Below are 18,398 nucleotides of genomic sequence, written 5' to 3' on the forward strand. Positions count from 1 at the left end.
TATAGGAACTGATCTCTACCCCTACATAATCCAGCTAGGCTATGCACTCCAATCTTTGGGGCACTGTTGCAATTAACATGATTAAGGCAGCCGCAAGTGTCATCGGGAGTTGCTCCAGGAGGAGGCACTGTTCTTTGGTTCCAGTGTTGTAGTCGAGACCACTTAGGACCTTCACAAGACTACCAGCACAAGACCTCCAGTCTGAATTGAAGTCACAAGCTACATGTATTCCAATGGACTGCAACAAAAGCATTCCTTTGTCATCGTTCACCCTGTTACTTGTGACTGGTCTGGTGTCTGGTCTTGTGTCTGGTATTGTGATGGTCTCGACTGCAACACTGTTTAGTTCGTGGTAGAGAGGTGAATGTACTGATACAGGCAATCATCATCAATCATTTATCATTATCCCTGCACACTTGGCTCATGACATCTAAACATTCCTGAAACCACCTCAGCTCCTGGAGGAGTGCGTACAGTACTTACTAGCCTGATGCTGCCTTATAACGTGCAATAAGCCTTTTGCGAGTTAACTTTGACCCAAATCTGGTACACTGAGTTCTTTAAATTCACGTGAACATAACTTGAATTCTTTTTACTAAAACCACTGTTGCTATACCTCGTGATTCGACGCAAGCTTTTGCTTAGTTACATAAGAGATGCCTTGCAACAATACACTGTTCTCAATGGATAAGGAGGGCATAAAGGAACCAGTCCATTCTAGAGTTGGTGGTCGCTATGCAAAAGCTTGCCCCGAATCATGAGGTATAGCAACAGTTTCTTTAGTCTGGGGAATTCAAATTGTTATGTTTATGTGCAGTCAGATAACAGTCCACCAGATTTTATTTAATTTAACTCGCAAATGGCTTATTGGCTACTCCTGGGTGGAGAGAGACACGTACATGTAGAGGTGAAGTGACTTGCTTAAGATCAGAACATGCTGCCGCCATCTGGATTCAAACCCCCGACCCCATGCTCAGTAGCTACAAATTCCAACTACTCGGCCACCTGCCCAGGTACTTAGCAGTAGCAGGCAGAAAATCATCAACAAAGGAACTTTTAAGAAGACGGGCAATTGATGTTTCCCGGTTTCTGTTCCCTACTTTTTCCTTTTCCCCTCTTTTTTTTCAGGTTTTTTATTCTGGGCGATCCCCGGGCAGAGATTTGCATAAAAAAGCACAAACTTCCAATCAGCCTTTTGCAAGTCCACAATTTGAATTCTCCAGACTGAAGACTGTTGCTATACCTCGTGATTCGGGGCAAGATTTGCTTAAGTTGCATAAGAGACACCTTGCACCAATACACTGTTTTCACTGGATAAGAAGGGCACAAAGGAACCAGTCCATTCCAGAGATGGTGGTCCCCATGCAAAAACCTGCCCTGAATCACGAGGTATAGCAACAGTGTCTTTTATCCGGGGAATTCAAATTGGTATGTTCATGTGCAATCAGATATTGAACTCAGTGTACCGGTACCAGATTTTATTCAAATTTCACTAGCAAAAGGCTTATTCTTAGGCCACGAGCCTGTATGTACTGGTACAGTAGCTCCACTGAATGGTGTGACTGTTGGATCCCCTGCTGGTTGGCAGGCTGGGGCAGGTGTTTACTTCACACCAATCCAAGTCTCAATCAGTGATTCATCATTGGTTCACTGGCAACAGAATCCGCTTAATTTAATGGATGGAGCGAGCCAACATTGGGATCAATTATTGTGAAACATTCACGCCCTATGACTCGGGGGGGGGGCAGTTCGGCCTTGGGGATGGTCGACTTGAGGGCCTCTTACTTTGAATGCAAAAACAGGTGGGTGCCAACTTATACCCGAGGGAGAGAGTAACACATGTGGGCTGATATACATGTAACTGATTGAAATGATTGAATGTACATTTACATATATATTCACAAGCAAAACATCCTTTTTTTCATGAAACTATTTCACAGAATCATGCAAAGCTTCAAATCAACATATATTGGAAACAGCTTGTTTTTTTGTCCCTGTTGCACTCCATAGCCATTTAGGCGAGTGCACCCTGTATGTCAAACGGTTACTTATTCAACGTTCGAATATGGAACAGTTACTTGTTCAACGTTGAATGTCGAACGTCAAACGAGGAACTAACTTCACATCGGTTAGAATCAGTCTGGTTGCAACTCACGCCATGGCCGTGTCCGAAAAAGGGCTTCCAGAGCTACGGCTAGGTCAATTGTCTACGCGTCTCCACGCATTCACAATGGATTGAAGACCTAGACCCAGCTCTAGGCAACAGATTCGGATGCTGCCCATGCCAATCGTTCGACACCTAAACAGCTAGACCAGCCGGCTGGGTAATGGGTGCGACAATAGCGCTGTTTTATATAATCATGGGTTGTAGCTCTATGATATAATAGTGTATTGTGCATAATTCGGATTGTACCTGTTCGCTCGATCCTCCTGCACGTGAACAGCGCCCTCTAGCTCGTGGACAACCCCCCCCAAAAAGCGTACATCCGGGCATTATGATCTACCCTCTTAAGGAATTAAGGGACCAGTCCACGGACGTATATAAAAAAAACCTGGACTTGCAACGCCTTTGTATGAAAAAGAAGCCAACCAGCGGCCATTTTACCGAGCCGAATACAAAGGCGTGGGTTGGCTCCCTACTATTGACGTCAGGAAGAACAAAGGCGGGCATTACCAGAAAAGCTTTGTATTCGGCTCGGTAAAATGGCTGCGAGTGGATTCAATGGCTCTATAATCTGATTAAGGGCATTGCGAGTCCAGATTTTATTAAACACGTCCGTGGACCAGTCCACTAATTCAAGCCCCATTGAAAACAGTGTAAAATCAGCACCGTTCAGGGCCCAATAGCATGCACGCCAACATCCCTGAGATTTCTGAAACACAAATGAAATTCTTGTCTGGTCACTTATCTTTCAATTTCTTTTCAATTTTTTATGGGTTAACCAATTACATATTTAATTATTCCCACAAAACAAAATCACCCCCCCCCCCCAAAAGTGATTTTTCCGAAGTCTGATTGCAGCCATTTTTCAACTGGCAACCCTAAACTTTCTGGCATTTAGGACCATTATTCAACCGTAGTTTTTAGCCCTTCTGCTCTCATATGAAAGCTCAAAGACCCAGGGAGTTGATCCCGGCAACGATTTACACAATCTCACCATTTTGAGGGGGGGGGGCAAGCAATCTCCTTTTTCTAAAGATACTGCGGGGGACACTTTTAATGCTAATGAGCTGGCCAGGAACTCTCACTTTAATTAGTGGTTTGCACCCGTAGGCCTATACACGTACTGTAAATGCACAGCTTCGCTGCTGTATGCGCTTGCAGTGACTTAGGATATCTAAGGATCCCAGGGATTTTGAATTTGGGATTTTCCTGTAAACAGAAGGAAGACCTATGTTTCAACTTTTGGCTTCCCTTAGGTAGATGACTATGGCATCATGTTCAATAACTGTAGAGTTTTTGTGAAAAGAGGGTATTGTTTTGAGTTTTGTGGGCGGAAACTGTGAGTGCTTCAACACATGACACATGGTGGAGTCAAATTTGTATGGCTGGTCTATCAGTTTTTTCACAACTAATAATTTGACATTTCAATAAAGAGGGGGTCTGCGAGGTTCAGTCAGCATTACCGTTGGTTTGGGAGGAAAATGACGAGCTTTTCACAGATTAATACAGCTTTTCCAAATGTACCTTTGTGTCTCAAGTGTTCTAATTTCGACTTTTGTTTTGCTATCTCCAAATTGTCTTTTGGTTTTCACGCCAATGAATATTTCTATATTGAATTGACTGCCAAAATAATTATGTAACCTTGAAGTGTTACACAGCGCGACTTAATCTCCGACAGATATCAATCAACTCTTTTAAACATTATTGTTGGTGCCTGCTATTCACCTTAAGCTCAATGGCCAAGATGGATAGCTACAGTGTGCATGTTGGCGATGTTGAAAAGAAGCAACATACCATTGTGTATATACCCCCCCCCCAAAAAAGAAATCTTTGACCGACTGTCACGATCGTGCTGGGCCTATGATATGTTGTGATGGTAATGAATGCATACCTACTCAAGATAAACAAGTCAAGCATGCAGCGTGGTTGGAGCTGCCGGTTGGAATACATGTATATGCGATCACCGTGGTCAAGGCGGTCCACACGTGGTGGTATTGTTTACATTGATTAACGTGGGTGAAAAGGGTCTATAGAGGTGCTGCATGGCAGCCACCTTTCAGATAATTGCCTTTGTCGCGGAGGGATAGTACAAAATGTCTACTCATGTGTATCCCTGTGGAACGAAAGCTCTTACCGAAAAATGGCCGCCATGTAGGACCTCTTATATAAAATATAGAGTAACCGGACAAGCTAGTCTATTGATCACACTGTAGGTGGATACCTTTTGAAAAGATCTCTTACGTAATGACAGAATGAGAAACTGATTGAAGCACGTCACCAAGGCTCCTTTGTTCAGCGTACATGTTGGACTGATCGAGCCTTCTCGTTGGTTCTATGTGTCCTTGATGACTGGAGTGGATCTGGCCTAGGCCTATAACCCAGTTCGACGTTTCATCACAGAAAAATACTTCAAGAAGTGTGACGACTGGAAACATATACTGAGGATGCCACGTACTATGTAACTGTGCCATCTCGGTGAAGTGAGGCCAATTGATTTCCTTGGTTCGCTCCCATGCTTTATTAGTCAAACTCCATTTGAATGCGCGTGTACACTGTGATATCAAAGTTACAGAGCATGAAGGGGCGACTGGGGCGTGCATTCGTGGCTCTCTTGGCGGTGTCTTTTCTGATCTTTCTGGTTGGAAGTGGTCTGCTTGATCTGAACGTGGTCACAGGGCCCGTCTATGGCAGAATTTACGAAGGTATGTAGATGTTATTTCACGCCCATCTACAGCAAACGGTCCAGGGATATTCATGTAGTTGGGATTCTCCCCGCATTACCGATAGATAGATAGTTTAAGACAACTCATTCAAAGGACACCAGAAACACCGTTACCGTACCATTAATGCAGTATAGCCGCGCGAAAGGCAAGAGTTCCACATCAATTTCCCTTGCCATGCTTGCAGTGGTTTACAAGCCATCAGAAAGTACGTGATAACATAAAATGTCAAAGTTAGCGAGGAAAATATTGGAGCATTTACTTAAAAAAACAGAATCTTTTCAGGCCGGTCCCATAGGTTTGTGCACAGGGCGTCAAGTGATGTCCCCGTATGGATCTCTTTCCTGTTGAAAGTTCTATACAAGGATCATGGACATCGGTGTCACTATTTTTCCCTACACTAGTCCGCGTACATAATCTCAGCCATCAGATAGTGATGTCAAATTTAGCAGTCACAAAATTGAAGTTTTATACCTATAAATACTTAGAATTTTTGTTATAAAGATAATCACTTACTTTTGGGCATGTGATTAGTAAGGGGTATTGCAACATACCTGTGTACAAAAATTGTTTATTTCTATGGAGTGAATTTTTATGTGTGGCCTTTGACAGAAGTGGCAAGTTTCTTTTGCCGTCCGGTTTAGATACATGTACATGTAGACGTATGTTTTCAGCTCACAAGATGGGACTTCCGGAAGGCATAAACATTCTGAAAGGTCATGATCAAAATTCTATTTGAGTAATGTTTCATTCGCTGATAACTTTCATCGACAGTATTATGGACCTATTTGTAAGGAAATTGAAAAGCTAATGTGAAAGGAGAATCCTTCCAAAAGTGTAATCAAATTACACAGAAGAATTAAAGGGTTGGTACATTTTTCAGAAAATGTTTTCAACCTGAGGTGTTGAGTCCAATTTGGTTTAGTACCACCACATTGACTTCATAAAATATTTTGTTAAATTTGAAAATATTTATGGCAAGAAATGAAAGTGGAATAATATCAATTAAAATTCCAAGAACTTCATCAGGCCAGTTTTCGGAATTAGGCATCTTTAAGAATATCTTTCGAGCTGAAGCATAGGCCCCGGTTTCATTTGTTTCAACGTTGCATTTTCTTATTATTATTTTTTTAATTGGAAGCATAAATTTACAATGTTTCCCAAAACTGAAAAGGGGGTCTACTCACTGACACCACAGTCTGGTGTTTTTCGTTTAAGTGGCTGCTTAAACTGTATCTGGCAGTCGTTATAAAAGTAACGAAATACTTCACAGAGTGTTACAAATCCCACTCAACCATAAGAACACCAGACAATAATACACGTGTAACAAAATACTAAATAAGATTACAACCCTGTTTAAAATCAACGGGACAAGCGTCAACATGATTTTTTACTCAGTCAAAACATGACCCGCGTCAGAAGACCGGATTTTTTGGCGTAAAGAACTTCTAATTTAGAACAAATTTGATGTAAAATCAAAAGTCCAGAAAAGCAAGTATGGTATGCGCTTTGTTCCTTGGAGTACCTTGGAAGGTTTCGTTCAACTCCGTCTCTTCCCACCTACAAATCCCCACAAAAATGTAACGAGAATGGCAACTTGGTGTTCATTTGTTTGATTTCACTGCATACCAAAACATTTGCAGAATGTTTGTAATTGCATAAATTTGAAGGCCCTCCGTGCCACTGCCTCATTCTCTAGCGCTGAAATCAATGAAACGAGATGGTCAGACCGCAGTACACCCCCCCCCCAGCAAAGGTCATTTTTGGTAAGAGAGTTCCATCGAAGTCAGAGTGTTGCAGAGGTCCTGCGAAGGTTTCGTCAAGAATATCCATGTACGATGTCCATCACGAGCAAAGGTTTACAAAAATGTACAGAAGTACAATATAACAGGAACAAGTCACAACCTAAACAAAGAAGGATTTGCATAGGCGCCGAATATCTGGAAGATGTGCTGCCAACATCCAAGCTGTTCAAAATGCTCTAGCGAATCAGCAGGCAGGAGATGAAAGAGCCCAGAGGTTGGGCTGTCGTCGTATTAAACGGACTTGGGTTACCCTCTGCTACATTCAACAGAATTAGTCGCTTGGATTTACGCTTCCACCCCTACCAAATGGTTAAACGACACCAGCTTCTTCCACGTGATCATCACCGACGGTTACAGTTTTGCCAGTGGCTCCTTGGCCAACATGCACGCTTCCATGAAGATTTGATTATTGGAGATGAGTCAGGATTTGCCTTAAATGCTTCTGTGAGTACCCACAACATCAGAAAATATCGTCCCCGTGGCCAGCGACCACTTGATTTTGACTAAATCTACGCAGTGATGAAAGACATAAGCTGACAGTTTGGGTAGGTTTGATTGGGAGCGGGAGCATTATTGGTCCATTCTTCTTTCGCAACAACATGAACGGTGACAAGTACTTACAAATGATCAATACCAACATCGTTCCAGTCATTGATCAAATGCCTCGTTATCGTCGCCAAAGAAATGGATTGTTTCAAAGGGCTTGGTGGGCACAGGATGGTGGTCTACCACACAGGGGGAGAACGGTTACAAAGCGGGCCTGACAGAACTGTTTGATAACCGTGAGATTGCATGGCATCGGCCTGTGGAATGGCCACCGAGATCACCCGACCTAACGCCATTGGACTTTTTCCTGTGGGGACATTTGAAGTCCAAGGTTTTTGTTTCTCCACCAGCGGACCTGGATGACCTTGAAAGAAGGATCACTGCCGAGATCAATGCTCTCAGGCAAAACAGGGCAATGATCAGGCGTGCTGTCTCCGAGATGCTGAGAAGGGCACGGATCTGTGTGGAACGAAATGGTGGTCACGTGAAGGACTAAATGGGTGAAGAAAATATATATATTGAAGCACACATTTGCTTTTTTGGACTTTTGATTCGAATTCTGAACAAAGCAAGTGTTTGCGCAAGTCAATTTTTGAGCGATTTAGGAAACTAGCTCCTGATCACTCAGGCGTAAAAATCTTAAACGTTTAATAAGAGCATGATACTCTCATCAACCCGTGTAGGAGAAGAGATTTTCGAAAAATATTCACAGTTAGTTTTCTGACTATAAACTTTTTTTGAGACACCCTATATAGCGGCTCTGTTGTTCGGATGGCTGTAATTCCGAAACCTTACTCGCTGATGTCATAATGTTAGCTCACTTGACCAAGCTTGACAACAGCACAATGAGCTTCGAAGCATGTGGGGCTTAAGCATCAGTCTCATTAACTAAGAGCTCTCTGGATATTACGTCTACGAACTTTCCCCTTCAGCACTGAAAATTGCCTGGGTTAAATTTTAACCCAAGAGAGGGTGAAACCTGGAACTACTCATTAGTTTAGATCGTTTCAATCCAATTTGGGTGATTTAAATTAATTTCTGGTTTGTTTTAACCAATCAATGGTTAATATCCACTCATTCTGTGGGTAAAAAATGAAACAGAAAGTAATTCTCATCCCAAAATTGGGTTAACATAGCCCATATTTTGGGTAGTTGCAGTTTTCACCCTTCCTTGGGTTAAAATTAACCCAGGCCATTTTTTTGTGAGAATGTACACGATCACTGTACAGAGGACATACACAATGACACATTTTAACACAGACACGCAAACATGACTTACAAGTGTCATCGAGCACAATTGAAATGGTTAGCGAGTCATATCCTCGTAGACCACGCGGATAGCCCCAAACCCACCATTGTGGTTTTCAAGGGTGTAGAACAGTTTAATGATTAAAGCAATAGACACTCAAAATTTCGCATTTCTTTTCATGGCAGGAAGCACGAAGGCAATTTTTCGTCACTTCTATGATCGAGCTCAGCACAGAATCGTCATCATCGGCTCTGGACCCGTGGCTCTAGGAGCTGCACAAAGACTCTACGATCTCAGACAAGGTAACAGCAACACCGTCATCACTATCCTGGAAGAGCAGGACAGGCCAGCTGGCCTGGACTTGCCTGAGAGAGATGAACAGGGCTTTCTCTGGGATACCAGGGTTTATGAAGACCTCTCCCATTACACCTACTTCAATCAGATCCTCAACCGAGCAATCACCGAGTGGAACTACCGACGCCGGGCGCCGTTTGCCTTCATGAAAGGATCTGATGGACTGAGAAGATTCGTCCCTTACCCCGTGCAAAACAACATACACATCATGGATAAAGGCGATCAGCAGAAATGCCTCTCCGGACTGGAGGAAATTACCAGAAATCAAGCCAGCCACATACCAGAGAATTTGGACCAATGGCTAGTTCAGAAATTCGGAGCAGGTCTCAGGGATGTGTTCATGAGGAAATACTACAGGAAATTCTGGACGATGGACACCACAGAATTGAACTCTGTCTGGATTGGTGAGCAGGCTGCCGTACCAGACATTGAAGAGATCAAAACCAAGATTAAAGAAGTAGACAACGGGACAATCGTAAAAACTGTTGCCCCTGAACCCAGCACTTTGTTTCGTTTCCCCAAATATAACGGGACAGGTGGAATATGGGAGTCAACTGCAAGACTGCTTCCTGAAGAATGGTTTAAATTCCACCAAAAAGTCACAGGAGTCAATGCCGACGAGAAAGTTATTACAGTGGAGGTAGGCCAGCATACCAAATCCCTGTACACTCTGAGATACGATACTTTAATATCCACGGTCCCTCTGGATACTTTCATCGGATTACTCAAGACCAGTGACTCATCTTTAGTACAAATACAAGAGTTGGCATCTCAGCTTCTGTACACTCACACCCACATCGTGGGCATCGGACTGAGCGGTCAACCTCCAAAGACCCTCGCCGAGAAATCCTGGGTGTATTTTCCGGACTCTGATTCCCCTTTTTACCGCGTGATGATGTACTCAAACTTTTCTGAGGACCTTGTTCCCAAAGCGGGCCTGTATTGGTCGCTTATTTGTGAGGTTACCGAACCCATGAACGGTCGAAATACAGTGCAGTGGAGCAAGACCAATTTGGTAGAAGCGACAATTGACACTTTAGTTTCTTATGGGTTCATCACAGCTGATACGGTAGTCTCCAAACACTACCGTCGACTGGACTACGGAAATCCTGTTCCTACGCTCAAGAGGGATATGATACTGGATACGATACACCCGTGGCTGCAGTCCAAAGATATTTATTCTCGGGGGCTGTTCGGCAGCTGGCAGTACGAAGTCGGGAATCCAGACCGCGCATTCATGCAAGGGGTTGAGCTCGTGGACAGAATACTGCTCGGCACCCAGACGACACGTGCTCCGCTGGAATATGAGTTTGTTGTTTCGCATTACAACGAGGACATTAGCTGGTTGAAACGTTTCGCCGACCACGCCCACGTGTACCACAAAGGTATTGAAACGGGGCCGAGATTCCAAATGTATGCCTGGGAAAGACTGCCGAACGTTGGTCGTGAGAGCCACACTTACCTGCATCACATTCTCAAGAACTACGATCGGCTGTCTAATGTAACCATCTTCTTGCAGGGAGAGATTGAAAACCACGGGGCCTGTATGCCCAGCGATCCAATGAAGTTCTACAGATTGGCCGAGAGGGGAATTCCTTGTCAGTATGCCGGCTACAATTACAAATACATGAAGGGAATCCCCTTCAAGCCAGGCTTTCGCAGGAACCCGAAATACAGGGACCTCTTGCTATCCAATGTGACCTATGCCTACTTTTACCAGGATGTTATGGGTTCGAAGCCGCCGCTAGGGGGTGTTCCGTTCTGCCATTGTGGATGTTTTGCGGCAACTAAAGGAATGATTAGAAAGCATCCGTTGTCATTTTACAAAAAGGCCATCTCCTATGTCAACTCTCACTCCAACCCAGAAACGGGTCACTTTTTTGAGCGAACATGGATGGCCATGTTCAAAAGTTAGAGGTTGAGTTTAACAAGGGTTTACTAAGCAAAATGCTCTAAAATGGTACATTTCTCTATTCTTATTAGGCACTAAAACTTAATATTCATGTTTCATTAAATAGGCCATAGATAGCGTGGAATAATATAACAGTTTGTAGCACGTTTTGCAGGGTCTGGCCTACACAAACACTAAAATACATGTCTAAATGCGGACGGCAATAATGATTATTATGTACGAAGTTGAAAGTTAAAACCTTAATGCACTAATGCAGTAAAAACTATTCAAATTGCTTGGAAGTAGCTCTGAAATCATCGTTTGTATATGAATATGCAAGTTGTAATTACGGCAGGTTGTAATTACATATTGTAAACTTAAAAGTGGTGTTTGATGGCTTAAAATTAACGAAGTGCAGTTGAGCAAGACCTGCAGTTGCCTTGCATCTCAATTACTCTAAGAAGCTGGTAATTCATATTATTGGATTGTTTCAGAACCAAAGAAAGTGAAGGGATTGAAATGTTAATGTACAGTATTGCAGTCGGTAAAATGAATTTTGTCCATGAAAATAGTAACTGAAAAGAGAATCAAATACTGTAAATTGACGTTTTAAACACTGAACTTTAGAATTGTAGAAGAGGTGTCGATTCAATTCGGATTAAGAAACCATTTTACAGATGGCAAATTAGGATAAAATTCTATAATGTATCAAAAAGATTAAAACAGGATCTGAACACGATCACATTGCCTGACAATACATTTTGTGCATCAACCCTTCACGGTGCAACTTTGTTTTAACAGTGTGGTGAAGAATTTAATCTTGCTAATTAATACTACATGTATTTCGTTTTGAATGATTTTGTTGATCAAAAGAGGGCGCTCGCTCACGTCCCCGGTGACGCGCAATTATACGTCATTGAAGGTCGTGATAGGACAGTACGTTTCGCATTATTATATGAACGAACCAGTTCTGTTTTATTGGAAACTAAACGGGGTTTATAGACGTGGCCGTCGGACGAGGGGGGGGGGCGGGGGAACGATTCCCCCACTTTTTTGAGACGCGAAAAAAATAAAAGCACGATATTTACACGGCATCTTTTCTAAATTTGCTCGGAAAGGTTTTCAAGACGTTTGGAAAGGCACACTTTACACCGACTTTGACTGTTTTGTTTTGATCATTCGCCATCTTTTCTCGTCTTAGGCGTCGTGTCAAATTACGTCATGTTCTGGTAAATGTTGTAAACCCATGTGCTTGAGCGGCTACTCTTGGTAGCTTGGTAGGATGCGTGGGCATAGTAGCTCACTCAAACTTGCAACCCCTGACTGGTAGCCTAGTAGGTGGTTCCGCCGCAGCGCGCTAAGGGGCCAATTTCACCATGCCCGTAAGGTGGCACATTGGTACATGGTCCACGTGACGTAAGTGATGCTTGTTGGGCCACATTGAAGGCATGCATGATTAGGATGCATGGTGCAAAACAAGATGGCGGACAATATTGAATGGGATTTTAGTTCCGGTAATCATGTATCCTCTCCCCTCCGAGTCCTCAATCTTGTTAAAAAACAATTCTAACGGTATGGCTGTTCTTCCATTCAATAAATATTTATTCCAGCCTGTAATAAGTTGAACAACTTAAAGAATCGTTACAATAACAATTCGACATGCACCTAATAATGGGCAGTGGGCACGACTTAGCCCCACACATACATGTAGGGCATTAGGGCCTGCATCATGGCTGTCTTTTGAAACCTGTCTTTTAACTGTCGACAGTATACAGACCTAGTTATATGGTAGCTTTGTGCAGATTGTCGGGAACTTTGAACATTTTTTCCGAAATAAAAGCAGCCAGACAACTTTACTTACACCAGTCGACTACTCAGAGTTAACTATCTGACTGTCCCAATAAATTCCCATGACAAAAATTAGCCTACCGCACTCGTCTTTTTTGTTTGTTTTTTTTAACAAAAGAAGGCATCTTTTAAACCCAGCCTGTAATGTATGCTGACGATGTCAGGACCATTTTGAATAAATACGATACAATTTCCACGAGCCTTGTGCCACCGCAGTAGTGGCTTCTAATTCCGGTCTGACTTCCAGACTCCGAACTCTTGACACAAAAAATGAAAAGAATAGTCGACTGTTCTGCTAGGGAATTATGCAATGTACAAAATTTCCCAAACTCTATGGATCTAGACGGGGCGCATAGAATGTTTTGTTCTGTTTTGTGTGATCGATATTTTCAACTACAAGTGTGACTGCATGAGAAAATACAGTTTGCTGATTTAGTACATGTAGGCATCGTCTTAAGCAAAGCGGCGCAAGATGGCGAACTTCACCGTGAATGCAAGTAAAACGTTGTAATCGCATGAGCGCCATCTAAGCAAGCGATACGCCTGCGCAATGCACATTAATGCACAGGCGCGCGCGCCGCGGCAGGCACGTGCACCTGGTGAGCCTGCGCCCAAGCATTACCGTAAACTGCGCAGGCGTAGGGCTTGCTCATATATATATATATGCCGCCCATGTTAATTACATCTTTTGGGCAGAGTTATACATCTTGCGCCTTCGGCGCTATACGATCTTTGGTCTTAATACAGACGGTCACCTTATAGCAGGGTCGCTAGAACTATTTAAGCTATCATGACAGATACTTTGAATTTACTTTGGAAACAAAGAACGCAAGGACTTAGTACCTTAACTTCCCTTGTAAATAGGAAACCGCATTAGCCGTGCTCTTTTTCCAGGGTTCGACTGTAGTCGTTTAGGAAGTAATTGCTTACTTGACGCCAACTGTAAACACAAATTAGCTTACAGCAAAATTGCTCTCAACGGGAGCTGATTTTTCAACAGAGTGGGCACTCTCCACCAACATTGCTCTTGTCAACCGATGCGGTTGGATACACGGGCACTAGGTTTCCTCTGTGTTCATAGACACTGATCAAGCACTCCACAGATGGTTGCCTTGTTGAAAAATATCAGGTCTTGTTTTAATCATTTATATTTCCCTTGGGCATGCTAAACCTAAATTCAAGATCGATAATAAGTGCCATAAACCTCAAGCAACAAAACTTAATTATGGTCCCCTATTCACAGTCAAAACCAAAGCATTTCCTACATAATTCCCATGCGGTTTGCCAGGCAAAAACAGCGAAGACGACTGTATACTGTAAGCCGCCATATTTCTTTAATTAGTTAATAATTTCAAGAAATTATTAAGCGAAAAAATGGCTTCATGACACATGCACACGACGCATGTTCGGCTCCTATACACCGGTACGGTACTATACAGGGTGCCCCCAAAGACTTGATTTTGCTTGTCATCTCCACAAATCAAATCATGTTATTCTGTTCAGCCTTGCCGGCAAGACAAGTTTTTGTTATCTGTTTTCCTCCTCCGGGAAAAATATTTATTGGTTTTTGCTTGTTTTTATTAATAGATTTTATATTATTTTGGGTGGTTTTGTTGTTGTTGTTGTTGTTGTTGTTGTTGTTGTTGTTGTTGTTGTTGTTGTTGTTGTTGTTGTTGTTGTTGTTGTTGTTGTTGTTGTTGTTGTTGTTGTTGTTGGTTTCCTCGTTGTCGCTGCTGTCGTCGTCTTTGTCGTTGCTGCTTCTATTGTTGTTCTTGCACTTGTTTGACCAAAGATGAAGAAGATGCGAATCAACAGTGTTGCTTGATGATCACTCAAACGTTAAGCTCACTGGCATGTACCCCCATAGTTTCGCATATCGCCAAGCAGTATGTTTCCCTGCTTTATTAATAAATAAGTAATTCTCAGACGTCCATTTTAAATTCAATGTGGATCACAGTAACTCGCATCTTCAAGCAAAGAAATGGTACCATATTCTCTCCAAATAGTGGCCCTCCTCTCCATTTGAAGATTTACTGACGAAGCTCATAGCTTTCTGATAGAATTCGATGGGATGTTTCCAGATCATCTCCTTGGTAGCTCCAAAGCAGCCATTTCGGCAGTTCTCAATACCCTTAGCTGGCGGAAGAACGCCATACAGGTGATAGTAGAACTCACCGAAAGTCACGTTCGCTCTGTCTATTGGACGGTTTTTGAAACTCTCCAGGTATTCTTTGGTGAAAGGGATCCGTCCCCAGTCGGTGTGGAGTTTCAGGAGTCCGAGACACGGGACGCCCTTCTTGGCAGAGGAGACAAACTGGTGGATGTCTTTGAAACAGCGGCCCTTCAGGTGGTCAGCCTGGGCGAAGACAGTCACGTTGGCCAGCTGGTGATAGTTGGTCACGATGTGGTGCAGGTACGTGTGAGATTCGCGCCCGACATTCTCCAGTCGCTCCCAAGCGTGTAACCGGAAGGGCGGACCCGGGTCGTTTCCCTTGTGGTACACGATGGTGTGTTCGGCATAGGGTTTCAGCCACTCAAGATCTTCGCTGTAGTGAGCGATGACGAACTCGTAGTCCAGTGGAATGACCCGATCGGTGTTTTTCTTGGAGTTGGCAAGACTCGGGTGCAAGTATGTTAGCCCTGAAACGCCCTGTTCTATTTTGTCCACAATTTCGACTCCTTGCATGAATAAGTGATCTTGATTGGCAACCTCGTATCTCCATCCGCCAAACCGTCCACGGGAGTAAATATCTTTGGACAAGAGCCAGGGCTGTATGGTATCTAGAACTACGTCCCTTTTTAGTGAAGGAACAGGATATCCATGATTTAGTCGCCTGTAGTGTTTGGAGACTACCATTTCACCTGTGATAAATCCATAAGAGACTAAGGAGTCTATCGTCGCTTCTACCAAATTGGTCTTGCTCCACTGCACTGTATTTCGACTGTTCATGGGTTCGGTAACCTCACAAATAAGCGACCAATACAGGCCCGCTTTGGGAACAAGATCCTCAGAAAAGTTTGAGTACATCATCACGCGGTAAAAAGGGGAATCAGAGTCTGGAAAATACACCCAGGATTTCTCGGCGAGGGTCTTTGGAGGTTGACCGCTTAGTCCGATGCCCACGATGTGGGTGTGAGTGTACAGAAGCTGAGATGCCAACTCTTGTATTTGTACTAAAGATGAGTCACTGGTCTTGAGTAATCCGATGAAAGTATCCAGAGGGACCGTGGATATTAAAGTATCGTATCTGAGGGTGTACAGGGATTTGGTATGCTGGCCTACCTCCACTGTAATAACTTTCTCGTCGGCATTGACTCCTATGACTTTTTGGTGGAATTTAAACCATTCTTCGGGAAGCAGTCTTGCAGTTGCCTCCCATATTCCACCTGTCCCGTTGTATTTGGGGAAACGAAACAAAGTGCTGGGTTCAGGGGGAATAGTTTTTACGATTGTCTCGTTGTCTACTTCTTTAATCTTGGTTTTGATCTCTTCAATGTCTGGTACGGCAGCCTGCTCACCAATCCAGACAGAGTTCAATTCTGTGGTGTCCATCGTCCAGAATTTCCTATAGTATTTCCTCATGAACACATCCGTGAGACCCGCTCCGAATTTCTGAACCAGCCATTGGTCCAAATTCTCTGGTATGTGGCTCGCTTGATTTCTGGTAATTTCTTCCAGTCCGGAGAGGCATTTCTGCTGATCGCCTTTATCCATGATGTGGATGTTGTTTTGCACGGGGTAAGGGACGAATCTTCTCACTCCATCAGATCCTTTCATGAAGGCAAACGGCGCCCGGCGTCGGTAGTTCCACTCGGTGATTGCCCGGTTGAGGATCTGATTGAAGTAGGTGTAATGGGAGAGGTCTTCATAAACCCTGGTATCCCAGAGAAAGCCCTCTTCATCTCTCTCAGGCAAGTCCAGGCCAGTTGGCCTGTCCATCTCTTCCAGGATAGTGATGACGGTGTTGCTGTTACCTTGTCTGAGATCGTAGAGTCTTTGTGCAGCTCCTAGAGCCACGGGTCCAGAGCCGATGATGATGATCCTGTACCTTTTCTGGTCCCCGTAGCTGAGAAGGGTTGTTGCTGTATTATTCCCTACAAGAAACAAGTGGTTACTAGTACCTCTTGAAAAGAAATTCAATGATAAGATGCTTCTTTATATTTAATTATAGACACTTTAACCCATAACCCCAATGAGACAGGGGAGACTGTCATGTATGTAACAAACAACTGAGACCTTTAGGCGTTGCAATGGTCTTTCGAAACTTTTACCTACCAGGAAAATTTTACGCTTGTCAATGACAATGACATGGCAGGTGCGACGAAGGAAAATGGTCACTCACCTTCATCATTCAAGAACCTCGGAAGAACTGCCACACTGAACGGACCCAGCTCAATTACCAGAGAAATAGCCAGTGACAACGTCAGGGCTGCAAAGAAGATGTACTTAATGTAGGACGCCATAACCAGCTTAACGCGTCAAGCAGCCAACGAGATTCTTTCCATCTCTTGGAAACTTTCCATTATGTTTTTTAAAAACATGAAACTGTAATTTCGAAGACTGGAGCCTACTCGCCGTGAAAATATCATGATTTCAATTCCTTGGTCGATGACACTCCTCTTTTGCGTTGACTGTGTAGAAGCATGCAAAGAGGAATTCTGTGATGTGTGGGTATGTCGACTTCTAACATGCCGGCTTTTGTGTCTAGGCAATGCATTCAACCTGGAGAAGCATTAACGGGGTCAGTGGACAATGGACAAATCGATTTGCACCAGCACTACTGGGGATACAAGTAGAGAGCATAACGACTTAAGAAGAAGATTGTCTTACTTAGGATTTTAAGATGTGTCTGCACAGTTTATTGGGGAAACTAAGTTATTTCCCCAATTAAGAGAAGAATCTATGCCAGCACTGTCTCTGGTTATTTGCAGCGGCAAAACTTAATTCTTTCAAAACAGTAGAATTATTTTGTGGTGAAAAATTTCCAAATGTAGCAGCGATACATGTAGGCTCTACTGTACTGTGACCCTAGGCAAAATAGCGTAATGTGGGGACGACGCAATACATGTACGTGTAGGCCAACAGCCCTATGGCTTCTGAAAACAAACGGGTGTGGGGTTCCGTTACCAAAAACATGTTTACGGAAAATAGCCTCGGTGTTTGAATAATTAATTCTTCGAGACTCACCACCATGTTTTGCAGTTTGCATGTGCATGTAATTAATGGGTACTAGTGGCACCTCTGTGCTGGAAATTGGGGCGGATGGGGGATTTGGAAAGGTGTGGGGGATGACTTGCCTGACCATCAAAATTTAAAAAGCAGAGGTGGGGGCATAACATCATATGACTCTATATGGTCGATGTTCATGATATTGATCCACATCTGTTTGATGCATTCAGAATGGCATGTTTATGGCTTTTAATAATCGTTTTCCATTTTTTGAGAGATATTGAATGCACTTTAGTCCTCGAAAGTCTAAAATATTCGTCACAGTCAGCTTTGATTTTTGGCTCACCACAAAAAATTGGGCTGGGGATGATTCAGTAGTAGGCCATCCCCCTGGGATTTTGGATAATACCCCCACCCCCGGGATTTACGCCCATGATGGTTACTAAATCATGTCTGCAAAACACGACAGGCTGTGCTGCAGTGACTGCACTGTAGTATGCGACGCCTATCAGCCATACATGTATAGCGCCACCACTTTTGTTGACAAGGCAAACAGGTTTGACCGCACGGCCGTTGCTAAGCAATGCTGTTTCGCCCAACCGGGCGCTTCCCTGTGTTTTGCTACATCACTATTACACACGATTGGGCTCT

General features: G+C 43.4%; 2 protein-coding genes across 2 annotated transcripts; one reads left to right on the forward strand and one right to left on the reverse strand.

Annotated features, from left to right (window-relative positions):
- The first annotated feature begins 4,186 nt into the window (after positions 1-4,186).
- LOC147797721 (uncharacterized) lies at positions 4,187-11,488 on the forward strand. The gene is made up of 2 exons (XM_087141911.1): positions 4,187-4,866; positions 8,670-11,488. The coding sequence occupies exons 1-2, from the start codon at positions 4,704-4,706 to the stop codon at positions 10,751-10,753; spliced, it is 2,247 nt and encodes a 748-aa protein (XP_086998037.1). The 5' UTR covers positions 4,187-4,703; the 3' UTR covers positions 10,754-11,488.
- A 1,006-nt stretch (positions 11,489-12,494) lies between these two features.
- LOC110988343 (uncharacterized) lies at positions 12,495-18,375 on the reverse strand. Its single transcript, XM_087141912.1, has 2 exons — positions 16,921-18,375; positions 12,495-16,672 (listed from the first exon to the last, which is right to left on the reverse strand). The coding sequence occupies exons 1-2, from the start codon at positions 17,039-17,041 to the stop codon at positions 14,547-14,549; spliced, it is 2,247 nt and encodes a 748-aa protein (XP_086998038.1). The 5' UTR covers positions 17,042-18,375; the 3' UTR covers positions 12,495-14,546.
- Between the last annotated feature and the right edge of the window lie 23 nt (positions 18,376-18,398).

Source organism: Acanthaster planci, linkage group LG10, assembly GCF_054643075.1.
Source record: "Acanthaster planci isolate LZ-2023a linkage group LG10, COTS_SCS, whole genome shotgun sequence".
In the NCBI taxonomy this organism is placed as follows: Eukaryota; Metazoa; Echinodermata; class Asteroidea; order Valvatida; family Acanthasteridae; genus Acanthaster; species Acanthaster planci.

Excerpts from the sequence above, each read along its gene's own strand:
- LOC147797721 (XM_087141911.1), top strand. The coding sequence starts at position 4,704 with ATGCGCGTGTACACTGTGATATCAAAGTTACAGAGCATGAAGGGGCGA. Across the intron at positions 4,867-8,669 it reads CTATGGCAGAATTTACGAAG|GAAGCACGAAGGCAATTTTT; the intron begins GTATGTAGATGT and ends TTTTCATGGCAG.
- LOC110988343 (XM_087141912.1), bottom strand. The coding sequence starts at position 17,041 with ATGGCGTCCTACATTAAGTACATCTTCTTTGCAGCCCTGACGTTGTCA. Across the intron at positions 16,673-16,920 it reads GAGGTTCTTGAATGATGAAG|GGAATAATACAGCAACAACC; the intron begins GTGAGTGACCAT and ends TGTTTCTTGTAG.